The 18,252-nt window shown below is 37.8% G+C and overlaps 1 protein-coding gene across 1 annotated transcript in view; it reads left to right on the top strand.

The window, feature by feature from the left end:
- The first annotated feature begins 9,577 nt into the window (after positions 1 to 9,577).
- The window catches only part of LOC131041699 (uncharacterized), a 158,199-nt gene continuing 149,524 nt past the window's right edge, over positions 9,578 to 18,252 (top strand). The window contains exon 1 of the mRNA XM_057974878.2: positions 9,578 to 10,000. Coding sequence (XP_057830861.2) covers positions 9,847 to 10,000 — 154 coding nt within the window. The 5' untranslated portion in view covers positions 9,578 to 9,846. The remainder of the gene's footprint in view (positions 10,001 to 18,252) is intronic.

Below are 18,252 nucleotides of genomic sequence, written 5' to 3'. Positions count from 1 at the left end.
TGTGGAATAACTCCACTTCTACACCAATCCTTCTGTAAAATTCTGCAAGTAGCTCTGGGATTGATGTAATCTACATCATGCTTAACTGACCTCGTGAAGGGGTACAACCCCTAGTTGACTTCTAAGATACTCAAAAGTAGTCTTAGGCAAAGGTTCAGTAAAGATATCTGCAAGCTTCTCCTTGGTAGAGACATGCTCCAAGATCACATCTTTACTTTGCACTTTTTCCCTTAAGAAATGATACTTCAATTCAACATGCCTGGTTCGTGCATGCAAAATAGGGTTCTTGGAAATATTTATGGCACTTGTATTATCACATAAAATATTTATAGGTTCTGAAATCTTCATCTTAAAACCTTCCAAAATGTGCCTCATCCAGATAGCCTGAGTACAATTCATGTAAGCTGCAACATACTCAGCTTCAACAATAGATTGTGATGTACAACTCTGCTTCTCACTACTCCATGAAACAAGTCTTCCTCCAAGAAAAAATGCTCCACCGGTTGTGCCTTTCTGGTCATCAACATTTCCTGCCCAATCTGCATTTGTGTACACCTTCAAGTCAAATTTTCCTCCATATGGATACCATAATCCATAGTCAACAATACCTTTCAAGTATCTAAAAATCCTCTTGGTTGCTATCGGATGTGCTTCCTTAGGATTCTTTTGGAATCTAGTAACTATGCCAATTGCATGAGCTATATCCGGTTTGTTGTGAACAACATAGTGCAATTTTCCAATCATTGACCTATATTCCTTCTTATCAACATATGTGGATTCATCTTCCTTGGACAACTTACAACCTGTAACCATTGGTGTCCCAACTGGTTTATAGTCATTCATGCCAAATGTCTTCAAGACCTCTTTCACGTACTTAGACTCTGTGATGAAAATGCCATTCTTCATTTGTTGTATTTGCAAGCCTATGAAATTTTTATTTATCCCACTAGAGATATTTCAAACTCATTTTTCATTTCATCTACAAAAGCATTGCTCATGTCATCATTACCTCCAAATATGATATCATCTACAAATACTTTGCTGACCAGTATTTTATCTCCTTCATATTTGAGATATATGTTGCTATCATCACTAGTTCTCAGAAAGCCCATCTTCATCAGATGTGTATGAAGCCTTTCATACCATGCTCTTGGTGCATGCTTTAATCCATATAAAGCCTTATTCAATCTGCATACCATGTCTTTCTCATTAGTCAAAACATAACCATCTGACTGCTTAATGTATACTTCTTCTTCCAGTATCCCATTCAAAAATACTGACTTGACATCCATCTGGTATACCTTGAATTTATTATATGCTGCAAATGCAAGTAAAGTTCTGACACCTTCCAGTCTTGCCATTGGTTCAAAAGTTTTACCATAATCTTCTCCTTCCTCTTGTGCATAACCTTTGCAAACCAACCTAGCTTTGTTGTGAACTACAACACCATCTTCATTCAACTTGTTCTTGAATTCCCACTTAGTACCTATCACATTTTTATTTACTAGTTGGGGTACTAGGGTCCAAGTGTTGTTTTTCTCAATTTGATCTAGTTCCTCCTACATATCTTTTACCCAATGATCATCACCAAATGCTTCCTTAGCAGTTCTTGGTTCAATAGTGGAGATCATGCAAGAATTCTCTCTAATTCTTCTTCTGGTTAGTACTCCAACATCCTTATCCCCAATAATTTGTTCAGGATTGTGATTCTGTCTCACATATCTTGGAATAACATGATCATTATCTTTAGGTTCAACTTCTTCATTATCATCATCTTCTTATGAATTTATTTGTTCTGGTTGAATTGGTATATTAGTATTTGCTCTACCGGTCTCAAATTTCATAGTTTCTGGTTCCAAAAACAAAATGAAAGGATCTTCATCCTTTTTCTCCAAAATGGTTTCCTCTGAGACTTCAGGATATTCATCCACTCAAACATCAGCACTCTCAGTAATTCTCTGTGTCCGATTGTTAAAACACTTCTAGGCCTTACTTTTGGTGGAATAGCCAAGAAATACATCTTCATCGCTTTTAGCTTCAAATTTGCTAATATAATCACCTCTCTTAATAAAAAAATTGCTTCTAAATATGTTGATATAACTAACATTAGGTGATCTTCCATACCAGTATTCATAAGGAGTCTTGTCCTTACCTCTCTTTACTAGAATCCGGTTCATGGTGTAGACAGTCGTGCTGACAACTTCTCTCCAAAAAGTTTTCGCAACACCTCCATGTATCAACATCATCCTAGCAGCTTCAACAAATGACCAATTGTTTCTCTTTGTGATACCATTCTATTGTGGTGTCCTCGGTGCAAAAAGTTGTCGTTTCATACCATTTTTTTCACAATACCTAGTGAATTCCTCATAAGTAAATTCACCACTTTGATCTGTCCTCAGACTCTTTATCTTCTTACCGCTCTCCTTCTCAACTAAGGCTCTGAATGCCTTGAACTTACCAAAAGCTTCAGTCTTATCCGTCAATAATGTGACCCACATCATCCTTGAGCAATCATTAGTGAAGATCATAAAATATCTATCACCTTCAATACTTTTTGTCCTTATTTGTCCACAAAGATCTGTATGAACCAAATCTAACAAATGTTCCACTGAAAAAGATTTGCTCTTGAAATTTGAGGATGCCATCTTTCCCAACTGACATTCTTTACATAGAGCATTAATCGGTTTGTCCAACTAAGGCAAACCTCTCACTGTCTTGGACTTACTCACTTTAACAATGTTATCAAAGCTTATATGACAAATCTCCTATGCCAAAGCCAACTATCATCTATCTTTGCAATTAAACAGTTGATGACTTTAGGATTAAGGTGAAACATGTCACCTTTAGTTTGCTTCCCGGTTGCAATTAGTTCACCTTTGCTACCATATATTTTGCACATACCATTCTTAAACTCCAATGGGTATCCTTTGTCATTGAGTTGTGCCACACTCAAAAGATTGTGCTTTAAACCTTCAACCCCGTAGACATCATTTGCACTACTCTTTCCATTAAGAGAAATAGTTCCCTTACCTTTAACCATGCAGGGTGAGTCATTGCCAAATCTTACAACTCCACCATCAAATTCCTTCAAAGAAAGAAATTTGCTTTGATCACCAGTCATGTGATGTGAACAACCACTATCAATGATCCAATCATCAGAGTTATCCATCCTGGATACTAATGCCTTCTGATCAGATATCTCCTCTTTAATAGCTACAAACATAATATCTTCATTAGCATCAGCATCAGATTCATCATTAGTGATACCACCATCAACAACAATAAGACAATCTCTTTTGCCTTTACCCTTATACTTCTTTAATTTCTCTCGTTTGTGCTCATTATCACCATTAGGACAGTTAGCAGCTATGTGTCCAATCTTGTTGCATGCAAAACATTTCAAAGGTAATTTACCTCTATATTTACTTGTACCTCTGGGCAACCACTTGGCCAACAATGCTTCAAGCTCAACTAAACTATCTTTATTATCAGCTTCTCTGTTGGATCTGGATTCATAACTGTGACTAACATCTCTACTTTTCCTCGTAGATGGGTTAGAAATAGAAGCTCTGAATGGAGACTCAATTTTTTGTACACTACCATCATAACCATTTAATTCAAAAGCAGTAAGCTTGCCAATGATGGAGTCAAGAGTTACCTTAGTTTTGTCAATGGACTTTAGCTCCTGAATGGCTGCAACTTAGATAGTGTAGACCAGTAGCAGGGTTCTCAGTACCTTACTGATCACTGTGGCATCTTCCACTTTACCTCCTGCACTCTTAATTTCACCCACTATCTCTTTTATCCTTTGATCATACTACTGGATATTCTCTCCTTCAGCCATCCACATGTCATCAAACTTTCCTCTTAGACTCTCTTCTTTAGCAATCTTAACATGTTCATCACCGTTATAAATCTCTTCAAGTTATTTCCATACCTCATATACAGTCTCTAGACCATGAACGTCTACATACTCTACATCAGACAAAGAACTGATAATAGCCTCTAATGCTTGATGATTTTCTTGTTGCTCATTCTTTTGGTCATCAGTCAAAGTCCCAGTAGGTGCAACATATTGAGTATTGACATGTTCCCATTACTGGCTTCCCAGACTCTTGATATAAATTTTCATTCTGTCACTCCATATCCTATAGTTCTCTTTATTAAACTTCAGACCTTCCTTCTTCATCATGATCTGCAAGATGTTTACCTCAAGTTGTTAGGCTTAGACCTTAGAGGACCTGATATGATTTGATACCAATTGATGTTATGATGAAAGAATAAGAATTCGATCAACTACTAAGAGGGGGGGGGGGTGGTGGTGAATGAATAGATAGAAAAACTGATACCAACTTGACCAATCTCAAAACTAATCTCTCAAAGTAAACTTAGAACTATCAACGTAATATCACTGTCAAGATAAAAACTCATAAGATAAACCGATTGACTGTTACAACAAACTAACAATAAACAATTTCAAACTCATAAACATCCAAATGCTTTTTCATATGTCAATAGACTTCATTTCTCAATGCTTCCGGTTATCATGACTTATCAAAGTAGTTAAGTAAATCAACCATAAGAACATAACCACAAAAACATTCACCACTTGACACAAATATTTTTGACGTGGAAACCCAAATGGGAAAAACCACTTTTAGATGAGATTCACAAGATAACTATCTGAATTCTTCTGAAGTTCGCCCTGTTAGGAGCCTAGCCTGTTAAAGCTTTACAAAAGTCCTGTTAAGAACAAATCCTGTTAGGGACCACCCGGTTAAGGGATTGACTACAATGCCTTGTTAGAAGCAATACCCTGCAAGGAGTAACCTTGGTAGAGGATTTGAAATCCAATCTAATGGATCACCTGGTTAGAGGATTTGAATAGCACCAAGCTTGTTAGAGCTTACTTGGTTAGGGGATTTCAATTTTGCTGTAATTGTTAGAAAACAATAGGAGTTTGCTAATTTGTTTGAATAACACTACACTTGCTTGATCAGATCCTTTTCATGCTCCTATCTGCCTTTACTCAAACTGTAGATACATCATCCGGTTTGGCAACCACACACTCAACTAAAACTTTGCCAACTCTGAAACTAAACAACTCATTGACCTTATAAACAAATCAATTAGGTCGGTAACACAACAAAAATCTAATTCTCATAGAGATTACAAACAAGTCGGTTCAAGTATGACCGTTGGACTACATAGTAGTCTTTGCACATCAATCAAGAAAATCGTGATTGCTCCTTGATCACCGCTTCATTGATCTTAGTAACTCTTCACACGCTTTGCATTATATGCAGTATACTTGCTCATTCCCTTTAAAAAAACTATTACATCAATGTGTCAAAATCACTTGAAATTATCTTCATACAATAATCATGCATGTCATAATCATTACCGCTCATCATCAGATCATAAACCAATATAACCAATTCACCAAACTTAATCGGTTGGGGTTTATCAAATCAATAGGGAGGGTTTACCGGTTACTGGTTCAACTTTCCAATATATAGTAATACTGGTTCACTCCACAAAATCTTCCTACCGGTTATAGTTTCCTTCACTAGCTCATCCTACCGATTACAAAACAATATTACAACAATATCAACAATATCATTACTAGTTAATTGACATCAATGACAACATAACATATCATTAATGCAATCTTCATGCAAATGCCAACAGTAACACTTCCCTGCGATCTTGGATTTGTAATTGGAGTTGATCTTGTCTTACAAATCCCCTGTCCATAAATTCTACCCGAGTTTTTGGGACTATTTTCTCCTCCTCACCATATTTATAGTTGTCATGTATCTCATTTAGATTATAGTTGTTGATAGGTTTTAGTTGATCTACCTTCTGGTTGATCCCCTTCTCCTGATTTTTAGCCGATTCACTCTTTCCCTCTTCAGCTACCTAGGGGTTCTCATCTATAATCCTCTCCCAACTTTGCCTTTGATAATCATTCATTTGGTGGTTATTATCCCAGTTCAACGTCTCTTCACTGCTCATAGCTGCAAAATTCTCTGATTCCATCCTAGAGGATTCTATCTCAAAGATTTCATCAATGATCCCTTTTATCATACCAAACTTTGGGACTATGTCATACTCTAGTATGCACCCCCGCTTGTGGTTATGAAGCACCTCCCAGTCCAAAGCTTCCCATTGATGTTCCCACCTATTAAATTTTGAAAGTCTTATTATCTCCTCTGCCAAAATATCCTGTTCTTTGATTTTCCCTTTATCCCCTTTCTTGCAATCCCCTTTTGGGTTGGCAAAGGATTTGCAATTTGGACATGAATCCATCTTTTCTTCTAAAACCATCACTTGTTTCCATACACCCTACCCTGATTTGATTTCTAATGTGTTCGGAAGATTGTGAACCGGATTCCATTCTATGCAAATCCTCGTTAGCATGCTGTAATTTGATGAGTTGATAAAATCTTCTTCTTTCATAACTTCCCTAGGCTTTCCCCTATTCTCCTTAGGGTTTCTATATCCTTATATTCTTGGGGCAACCCTGGTAATTTTAGCCATATTGGAACCCTACTGAGATTCTCTTCCTTCAGGTTAAAATTTGGTTTCCATTTGATAATATAAAATCCTTTCTCATCCATGAAGAAAGGGCCATTTTCCCAAATCTATTTTCTATCCTGGGTAGAAGGGCATATAACTAGAAAGAAGCCATTTTCCTATTATTTTGAGTTCCACTCCCTCACCCCAGTTCGAACAACACCATGTCCTGATCTTGGAGAAAGCCGACCATGTTCCCCCCCATTTTAGAAATAACACATATTCATTAAGAAATCTTATGCTTTCACTCCATTCCTCATCGAAGATTTCTAGGTTCATAACTCTACTGTAGACTGACTTTGGGCTTACCTCTAGAGCTTTTGCCGCTTCCACCGAGGGTTTTGGTCTCCAGAATTTCTCCTGCACCATTTTAAAGTCAATTTGCTGCCTGTTATTTAAGGCTGCATCGCCATTGAACCTCGCCTTTCTCCATTCCCCAAAATTATTTGTGGTTTCTCCATATGAGGGCCTTCTTTGTTTAGGGTTCTCCAGATCCTTCCATGGCCAAGTCTACCTTCTGTAACTTGGTCAATCATTCATTTGATTTTCTCGGTTGTAGTATCTATTTCGGGGCCATTTCAAATTCAAATCTCCTCTATAGCGTAGCCCTTCATGTCTTCTGAACCCTTGCTAGGTGCTCCTATTCGCCATGTCTTAAAATTCCGCAACCAAAAGGTTTGGATCTTTAGCCTATAAATTGTCTTTTTTGATTCCAATATATTATTATATATAAAAAAGATTTTATTAAAAAACTAATATAATTTAATAAATAATATATAAATAAATATACATATACTAATTTATTTTTTAATCTAAATCAAATTAGAGAATCAATTAGTAACTGAAATTAAAAAATAAAAATAATTAATTTTATTTTTAATATTTAAATTATTTTATATAAATTAAAATTTTACTTAAAAATATTATTGCATGTAAATAATATTTTATAATCAAAATATAATGTAAATAAAACAAAGAAAGCATATAATGTTATACTCATAAATAAATAAAAAGAGGTGTGAAGAGGGTGCAGTGAAAAAATCTGCTTACTTAAACATTTCTTATTGGACATGTACAAAATAGGAAAATGGTAGGGACAATGCATGGGGAGCTCCATTTGCAATGCTTTGGGCATGTTTATTTGCAAACTTATTTACTTTTTCCTTCACCTGTAGTAGGGAAAGAGCACCGATAGATAACATAGTTCCAATAACTGTCACCTTATTGTCATGTTGACCCCCTAATAGCTGTCATAGTGAAAACACCATTAATAAATTTGTTTTGTACCAATAGCCGATCATTTTTTGTAATTAATTGGCCCATTTGTGCACAACTATTGGAACATTTGTCCCATTTGTGCACAACTATTGGAACATTTGTCCCATTTGTGCACCACTATTGGGACATTTGTCAACAAGTACTAGCAATTTTGAGTTGACGATTATTGAAACATCTTTAGTTAGGTATTAGGCGACACTTTGAAATGCGTACTTTTTGACCTTTGTGTGCATAATTGATTCCACAACGTGCATCGTTACTACCCAGAAGCCGATCAATAGCTATAAGCAATTAAGTCGCATACAAAGACAACTAAAAAAAATAATTCAAAATCCGATGTACTGTTTAGGATCTAGGGGTGCGCGAAGTCATCTATGACGGCTACTGGTGCTCTTCTCCTAGTGCTTTTGTTGGTGCCAAGTAGGCGCATAGAAGCGTGGGAGAGGGAGGAGTGTTTGGCACAAAGAGTACAAAACCATGTCGTAGTACGAAAAGTAAAAGTAAATGGCGAGGAAGCGAACAAAAAGGAAACTCATATCGATCAAAAACAAAATTTGATGGTAGTCATCAGTGATTGTGTGAAACTCAACGATGACAATACCTTTCGCATCATTAAAACAAAGTTTCATTTACATCAGGCAAGAAGTAAAAATGTTGATGGACGGGAGGGAGGAAAAAACGACGACAAACAAAAATCTAACGACCATGCAACTTCCCATTGTCTTGCATCCATTTTTATTGATTTCCAATCATTGATTTGTAAATTTAGCTTGTCCACTTCAAATAAAGGATTCGCCTTCGACGTAATAATTAGATGACAAAATAAGGCTATTTATTATTTTTATTTTTTTAATAATTAAATATAAAATAAAAATATATTAATATATAAAAATAAAATATTTTTGAAAGCATTAAAATTGTAACAAATAATATAAAATATATTTTTGAAAACATTAAAATTGTAACAAATCATATAAAATATATTTAGATTTTAAAAATAAAATATACATTAAATTAATTAATTTAGTGATCCATATTATGTTAATTGTAAAAATATATTAAACATTATTACAATTTTTATATGAAATCTTTTTTTTCTCACTTTCTCATTAATCTAATTTTTAATTACTAACAAACAATAATATAAACATAGAAAACATAAAATCATCAAAAACAATAAAAATATTTAAGTGTTGTGAACTTCCATCATCATCACCTCACTTCAATTTAAATCTCCTCCACAAAAAATAATTGAAAGAAGTTTCTCTTGAGAGCCACATATTTTGGGCGACGCTTATCCAAAACATCTCCTTCTTATGATGTGCTAAATATATGATTAGATAAGGAGATACAATGATGGTAGCAATTCTTATTCATTTGAAATCCAAAATATAACTAGATACTTGTAAAAAAGAACTCAATATATTTTTAATTATGAATGAAAACCAAATAAATTAAAAACAACAAAAGAGTTATTTTTTTCTCCATTAAATTAATACCATATCATATTTCTATTTATGTTAGCTATTTTTAAAAAATAATATATTTATATGGCTCTAGCCATTTTGCCTTAAAAAACAACAACCAAAAAAAAAACAACAAAAAAAAACCTATTTAAAAAATAAAATAAAACTCCATTAAATTGAAAAAAAAACAGTTGAAAAAAAAATTAGGACACTCCCGAACAAGAAGCAAGCCGAGGACATGAAGTGGACGTGGCATTTATACGGGGAAACAAAATAGCCCCTTATAACGCTTACATTTGGAATTCGTTAAAATCAACTTAAAAAACCAGTAGAAATATTATCACGGAGTAGTTCCCAATGGTCGTCCTGGTGTTGTCATCCCACATCCCCATTGGATCAAGAATAAGAAATATATCAAATTTGCAGTCTCCAGCTGACTTGGAGATCAGGAAACGGTCTCCATTTGGCTTTACCAAAGATTTGGTGTGGAACGCGGGGGCCATTGCCATTGAGTGAGAGGAAAATGGCAGGGGCGGCAGCAGCACCAGATGCTGTCGAAATATGGAAAATGTCAAAGAAGGTATGGAGGTTGGGATCCATTTATTTCAGGTCTGACCAAAAGCTCAGAGCTTACCTACTCCTCTCATCTGTTCTCACTCTCTGCGGACTAAATTCAGGTAATACATATCATGTCTTAATTAACAGTTACTGCAAATTTTTAGTTCAATTTGCTGGATCAGCTTCGGTTGTTTAGTTTTTTTGATCATCGGATTCAATTAAATGTCTCTTTCATGGAGTTTCAAAATTAGTATATAAACTTAACTGAATTTTATCTTATTCTGTAGCCTTGGGACATGGCCTTTTTTGTCATGTGGGGTAATGGCTAAATACAATTTTCAAGATCTATAAGGGTGTAGTACGCTCAACTGTAAAATATATTAGTTGCCCCTTAAATCTAGGTGAAAGGAATTGATCCGAGTCAGCCTCTTACGTGTTAATTTTATTAATGTCCTGCGGTCCAGAAGATGGACTTGGTATAAGATCGTTTTCTAACTCGCCTACATCAACCTGTGGGTCTGAGATGAATGGTATTCGGATATATTATACGTGCTTTGACCGTTTGGGACCGAGCGGTGTAATTTTCCTCGCGCAGAATATGTGTGAGATATTCAATTGGGGCTCAGCAGAATGTTTTCCTTCGCACATATTGTATGTGTTATGACGATCTGGGTCTGACCAGAATAGTTTGCTTGCACATATTATATGCTATAAGACCATTTGGGACTGAGCAGGACGACCTCTATTACATTTTACATGCATGATGGCACACACCATTTCAGGAAATCAAGACTCATCTCAGACCAATTCATGTTAACCGATTAAACACCCTACAAGGACGTCTAAATTAGTAATTAGTAATTTCTTTTTTCTTGGTTTAGGGTGTATATTCTTTGCTTATAACTAGAGGCTTACCTAATTCGGTTGCATGGGTTCTTTGTTTAACGAGTGATTTCTGAGACCCGTAATTCGAGCTCTGTTTGAGGACACTCCTCCTCGGGGCATTTAGCCAGCCAAGTCTCAATTCCGGCTTCTGACGGTGGCTCATTCTATCCAGTTGATCTCGAATGAGGGACAAATGTTTTTGTGAATTACCAATTGCCTTCTCTATATTTCTTTTTTGCCATTTAATCTATTTTTGAACACCCAAGCGAATACTCAACTACAAATGGAAATACATTACCCAACTCAATCTATTACAACTAGAAAATTATGGGAGTATGCCTGGCAGGATTTGAACCGGGATGTCATAAGCATATGAAATGCAGCTTACTGATCGCAACCTGATAGGCCCTTTCTGCCCATAAACATTGAGCAATGCATGGCATAATGTCATAATCTAATGGATCCATGGAGGTTGGCTACAAATAATATCTTCTAGGAGTATTCTTCATACAATTAAGTCATGTGGCACCTCCTTCAGAAAGCATTGAAGCCAAAGCTATTATGTCACTACATTCACATTAAGATTTCTGAGTGTTTCTTTCGGTGTTCATTACCCCTTTGCGAAAGAGCTTGATACTCTCAATGAAGCAAGATCTAACTTATGAAGGTGCAAGGTTCGACTAGGAATACAAGTAAAGGCTTCTCAATGATGACGTATAGCTGTTTGTGGTTTGTTTTATCAAGAGTCTCACTTTTGTGTTCAAGAGGAATTTTTACCAGTATATTGGGCTATTTGTTCAATGTACAACTGATTGGTAAAACCAATTAGTGAATTTTAAGACCAGTTAAAAGTGGCAAGGAAATCACTTTGGACCGTTTGCAGGTGTAATGTTTGTCTTTCTTAAACGTCTTTGTGCATGTTTTGGTGGATTTTGCAGGGTGAGTTTTACTTGCTGAGAATCACACTGAAATTACTCTATAGAAGTACAGAGATTGTTGGAATTAGGCATGCATTTTGTATTTTTTCTGTTTTATCCTATGATCCAATTTTTTATCTAAATAAATACGAAAAACAAATGCAAACTGGTTAATTCAAAAGCTAAGGTAACAGTTTGGGTTTGGGTATGCTGGTATGGCAAAATTCCTTTTAGGGATTGGGTATGTGTTAGATTTGTCTGTAGAAAATGTATAAAGTTCATAAACATATACATATTTTAGGCTTTTACCCTAAAAACAGGAATTAAGTTCAAATAACACAACTTACATGTAATACACAAAACACCCATAATTTTTATAATATCGTATTATCTCTATCTTAAAAGCTGTAACCTCCTTTCTGTGGACCTGTTGTGACCATTTCACACATCGCCCCATCGCAAATGGGGACCCCCTCTTTTTGCTTGTTTTTCGCTCGTTTTCGCTTTCGTTTTTAGGGTTTTGTTAGTTAGTTGGTCGTCTGGATTTAGGGCCAAGCCTTAGGGTTTTAAATTTTGTCTTTTCAAGCCAGAATTCAGTCGTTTTTGAGAGCTTTCGAGCTTCCTTTTCTAGGAGGCAAATTTTGAATGCAATGAATTCGCCAAAATGGTCTAATTTTCAATTGGAATGTTAATGCAGAGCTTAAATTTGTCTAGGTGTTGGCAGTCAATGTGAATTTTTGTCTGATTGAGTATTTTGATCAAATTTTGACTTTTTTAAATTTTGATCCTGGGCATTGGGATTGATTTGTTTTCGCCTCGTGAAGTGTTAAAATATGAAAAATCATGTTATTTTGGCCTGTAGGAGCAAAATCGCTCCTGTCCCTCAGTGAAGGACGGGAGCTCATTTTCAAATATCTCATCATCCCTGTAGAGTCCAGACAAATTTCAAGTTGGAAGTGATGGAGAACGGCGAGATCTTTCCATTGAATATAAATTGAAGATTTTCATGAGCACAGAAATGCCTCCAGGAGGAAAATCGCTCCTGTCCCTCAGTGAAGGACCGGAGCTACAATTCAAATTTCGCCTTGTCCTTGCAAGATTTCGAAAACTTAATAATTTGAGGACGTCCAAGGGAAGATGCTTTGCCAAATGAATACAATTTGATGTGCAAAAACGAAGGAGAATGACCTATATTGACCAAATCGCTCCTGTCCCTCTCCAAGGGACCAGGGCGAAATACCTTATAGCTCTCGTCCCTCTCCCAGGGACCAGAGCGATTTCCTTCATTATGCAAAATCCAGACAAAGGTCAAGGCAAGTTTACGTTCAAAAACAAAGGAAAACATGAGATAAATGCGTTGAATATAAATTGAAGATTTTTGGGACGTCCATGACAGTGTTAAATGCCTAGTTCGCTCCTGTCCCTCAGGAAGGGACCAGAGCGATTTTTGATATAAATGATTTTCTTGCAAAGTTACAGATGATGTCAAGGCATGGACGAATAGAGTGAAGAAGGACGAGTCCGTTGAATATAAACTTGGAACCTGGCAAAGTGAGATAGTGGCCACAAGGGAAGGATCGCTCCTGTCCCTCTCCAAGGGACCAGGGCGATACAATGGTGATGATACTTCCTACGCAAGTTCAAGGTCGTTCCTCCAAAGTTCAAGGTCGACACAAGTCAAGACAAGGTGGCGAGGGACATTTCAAGGCGTCTTCATCGTGCGCAAACATTCAAAGGACGTTAAAATAAAGAGATTGACACCCTATAACATAGATCGCTCCTGTCCCTCAGGAAGGGACCAGGGCGATGTTAGATGCATTGGCCATTTCATGCAAAATTTACGTAAGGACAAGATGTTGCAATGTTCTAGAGGGTCCATGGTATGATAAAAGGATGATATACAAGGGTTTTGAACGTAAAATGATCATCATTTTGAGCATGGAGACTATATCGCTCCTGTCCCTCTCCAAGGGACCAGGGCGATTTGCTTTGGATTCCTCGTTTTGCTTCAAGTTCAAGCTAAGTCAAGATGTCATAAGATAGCATATGGTCCAAGGCATCGTTTGAAGATAATTCACAAGAGTGTTGAACGTCCAAACATCGCCAAATAATGTAAAAGCCTCACATCGCTCTTGTCCTTTGGACAAGGACCAAGGCGATATCACCAAAAGCGCTCACGTTCCTTCAAGATCAAAATGAAGCGAGGTTAGGAAGAGTGAAGGACGACGTTTGGAGGACATTGCAACGAAGATCAAAGTGTAAAGTTGCCAAGGTCAAGGAGAAAACGTGGATCGCTCCTGTCCCTCTCCAAGGGACAAGGGCAATGGTCCCTTTAATACGTCCAAACACATAATGAAGGCAAATGAATCAAGCGCAAAAGGAACAAGTAAAGTATGTTATTCGCCAACAATAAAGATCGAAGTTAAAAGATGCAAGATGGACGTAGAAATTTGGAGATCGCTCCTGTCCCTCTCCAAGGGACAAGGGCGATGAACATTCAAGAAGCCTTTAAGTACGCATGCAAGATGATCAAATTCAAAGGACTCATCATGATGATCGATTTTCAACGCGAAGATGAAGGAGTTGGACGTAAGAAATGCAAAATCAAGACCAAAATCATGGATCGCTCCTGTCCCTCTCCAAGGGACTAGAGCGATGAGGTACGTCCCTTTGTTTTCCAGTTTTGGCGCCAAATTAAACAATTCAAATTTTCCTCAAATGCTAAATCAATTTAAAAATTGAATATCCATTTTATTTAGCATTTAATATGGCGTTATCTTTTATTAATTATTTTTTGCCTTTATTAAAAATCGAAATTCTCATTTAAAAAAACGCAAGGCATTAATAATTAATTATTTAATTAATATAAAATCGATTTGAAGCGCCCAATTAAGCAAGTCGGCCTTGTTATTTTATTGCAAATCATTTAAAAAAATGGTTTTATTTGTCAAGTCGGCCTAAGGGGTGAAAGGATGAGCGCGCTATATATGAAGGGAGTGAAATGTTCATTTTTCACATCATTATTTTTATCCTTCACATGCGATCTTGAGGAGAAGCGAAGGTGATGCGAAGTATATCATTAAGTGTGGAGTGCGAATTGCTTTGAAGACCAAAGGTGGTGCGAATTTCATTCATCCAAGGGTGGCGCTTAGTTATCAAAAGGTGGTACGAATTTGAAGACCACACCAAATGCGAACTTGAGGAAACATTAAGGCGAATTTGCTAAAGACTTGAAGGATTTGTTTGGGCGATTTGTCAAAGGCGAATTTGAAGATCATTTAAGACCACGTCTAAGGCGATACTTGAAGATCACGTTCTCTCCAGAGGTGGCGAAGTCAATTTTGAGGAGACCACATTGAAGACTATTTTATACCTCAAATTTTGCCTAGGCGAATTTTGTTTTTGCATTCTAGAGTTAGCTCTCTTTCGAGGTATGGCGACCCCAAAGGCGGGAGCATCCACCAGCCGCTCAACTCTCATGAAAGAAGATCAGAAGAACGAAGAAGTGGAGACCAAGATCGTGTCTAAATGGAGCAACATTGGAGATACCAACTTGGGGAACTTTAGCACGAAGAAGTTTCAAGAGGTCCCTTACATTGGCAAGCCATCACCTGTCGCCCGGAGAATCATAGAGAGTGGCATCATTAAGGCGGCCGGTTTTCCTCCAGCTATTCAGTGCCACGAGTTGATGATCGAGTGTGCCCGTCACTACAATCCACAGTCTAGGACAATCGTGTCCAATGAGGGAAGCACTTTGGCGTACCTTTCAGAGGAAGCCATAAGTGAAGCCTTCCATCTTCCAGAGCACAGGGACATGATATACAAGAGCATTGAAGGAGCCAGATCAGTGTACGATGATGATCCAGATGCTTGCCTAAGCATAATTAACAAGAACTGGCTACTCAAGAGTCGTCCCCGTCTAAGCAAGGTATCGAACACACCGCATCGGATTGATTTCCAAGAGGAGTACAGAGATTTGATTACCATGCTCAACAGAGTTACAGGAGCACCTCATGCCTTCTATTTTGAGAAATGGATGTTTTACTTCATCCAGGTGATTGTTCAAGGAAAGGGTACGATACATTGGGCTAGGATAATTAGCCATTGCTTAGACGTACAGTTGAGAAGACTCAGGGCTACTAAGTCCTTCCACATGAGTTCATACGTCATCTATGCCTTAATCAGGAGTGTTGAGTACGCAGGACTACCTCACAGAGGAGTGATTGGAAGAGGACCCGGTGAGGTCAGAGCTTGTGAATCCTATACCTACTTGCATTATCCACCAGGGAAGAACTACAAGTTAGTCAATGATACTTTCACGATGAACATCACAAGGACGTTGCAAGGAGGAATTCACAATAGGTTATCTCAGGATGCCCAGGAGTTCATCAAGAGGTACGGTGCTTGGTTCATTCAGTTTCCCAAGTTCACTTACATTAGAGTGCATGGATGTCCTTTACCTCCATACATGTTGCCGAGGTACCCGACAGACAGAATTGTGTTACTTGAAGTAACAAGGCAGTTGGCAGCATATGTGAAGGCATTCAGACACAGACATCAGAATGGAGTTCAGGTACCTATTATTTTGGGTAATTCAGTTGAGGTATGTCCTAATGTCTTAGCCATGGATGACGCAGAGAAGGAGTTAGCCTTGTATCCTTTTTCATCTTTTGCTTGGAGGAATAGTTTTGATCCACATGGACATTTAGAGGAGACGGTCGGTAGAAGATTTAGACATGAGCACCAAATTGAAGATTTTATGATGAATCTCCTAGATGATCTCGAAGTGAAACGAAAGATACATTCTAGATTGCCTTTGGATTTCATCAGGAAATGTAAGATTTACAGAGTGGCCGACCAAGCTCAGGACAACGGCAGGCACATCCAATCTTCATATGATAGAGAAAGCAAAACAATAAGTTTGAATTGGAATGAGCCCGAGGCCGTGGATTTAGATGATTTGATGGCACCAGTCTTGTCTTGTACTCGCAGATGGGTAGACGTTCAGCATCAGAAGTTGAGAGAACAAGGCATAGCTATGTCTTTTACTTTGGAAGAGAAACCAGCCGAAGGTGGAGCCAGTGTTAGCGAAGGCAATCCTAATCCTAGGAATTCAGGTGAAGGTAACCTTCAATGTGCCAGTGAGGGCAATCTCCATTCGAGGGGTTCGAAGAGAAAGGAAAGATCAGAAAAGAAAGAGCCTTCCAAGAAAAAGTTAGGTGCCAACAAAGATCAGACACCAGGTACTTCTTCCAGACCAGAAGATAGAACAGTTCGAGTGGAAGAGTCCATGGAGTCGATGGTACAGAATGACAGACAGGAGGAAGGACAGGCACAGCATGTTTCATCCGATGGATCTCTCCAAGATTATGAGTTGGAAGAGGATAATGAAGTAACAACTCCTCCCAGGCAAGAAGAAATAGTACATAAAGAAATTCAAGTTCAAGAGACAAGATCAAATATCCCAGATTGGTTGAAGGAAAGATTGACCAAGGTGATCGTAGTAGAGGACGAGGACAGTGCAATTGATTTAGAGAGCCTTGTTGGACGTTCACATATGACAACAGAGAAGAAGAAGGCTACAAAGATGTCCAAGATGATTCGAGATGGGACTGGATCTAGAAAACTGTAGATAGCTACACCGGCAGCAGACAAATATGAGGGTGAGATCCTAGCAGAAGACTATCATATACAGACTATTGAGTTAGGACCATCCACAGCAGAGCAGACTTTAGATGATGCCACCGACACATTTGAGGCATTGAAGGACAAGCTTAGAGAAGAAGTAGAAAAGAATAGAAAGCTTGAGAGAGAGGTCGGTGCATGGAGGACATATTTCAGTCACATCAATGAACCTTTGGGACGTCAGGATCCAGTTAGATCACCAGTGCAGGCATTGCCCCTTCAATCGATCAATGAAGCAGAGAGATTCAGGAACCTGGTCCAGCGTACATGTAGTTGGATGGATAGATCTCATACAATGGCCATAGAATTTGTTGCAAGGATGTCGAAGATCATTCATCAGGCTATCCAAGTTCTTGAGATTATTCACAGATTGATGGCAACAGTAGCTGCATTTGCCCATACCAAGGACGTTGTCGTCCCTGTCTTGAAAGTAATAAGACACACATCCAGAAGAATTTTAACGCAGGAGAGGATCTTAGAAGGTGATTCTCACAGTTTGTTTCAGTGGTCAACCTTACTCCATATAAAGAGTGTTCTCTTCGAGGACATCAGTGTTAGATGTGGTCAAGTTGAGGAGGTGATCAATCCGATCCAGGACAGAGTATTTGAGGTACTTCGTACCATTCTTGGCAGAAGGATCGAGGTCGAAACAGATGTAGATATACAAGAATTTGAGGATAGAATCAAGATCATCTTTCGCAAGGACGCAGATGTTACAGATGAGCAGTATGATCAGATGTATGCCACCATGCTCCTGATTGATAGAACAAAGGAACTTGAACCTACTTGGGATGCAGCTCTTCTAGATGCATTTGATCAGGTTATCCACTTAGAAGAGAGTATCAAGAATCTTCCCGAGATTCCAATCACAGAAATCGAAGGAA

This window comes from Cryptomeria japonica, chromosome 11 (genome assembly GCF_030272615.1).
Source record: "Cryptomeria japonica chromosome 11, Sugi_1.0, whole genome shotgun sequence".
NCBI lineage: Eukaryota > Viridiplantae > Streptophyta > Pinopsida > Cupressales > Cupressaceae > Cryptomeria > Cryptomeria japonica.
This window is presented reverse-complemented; position numbering and strand designations above follow the sequence as displayed.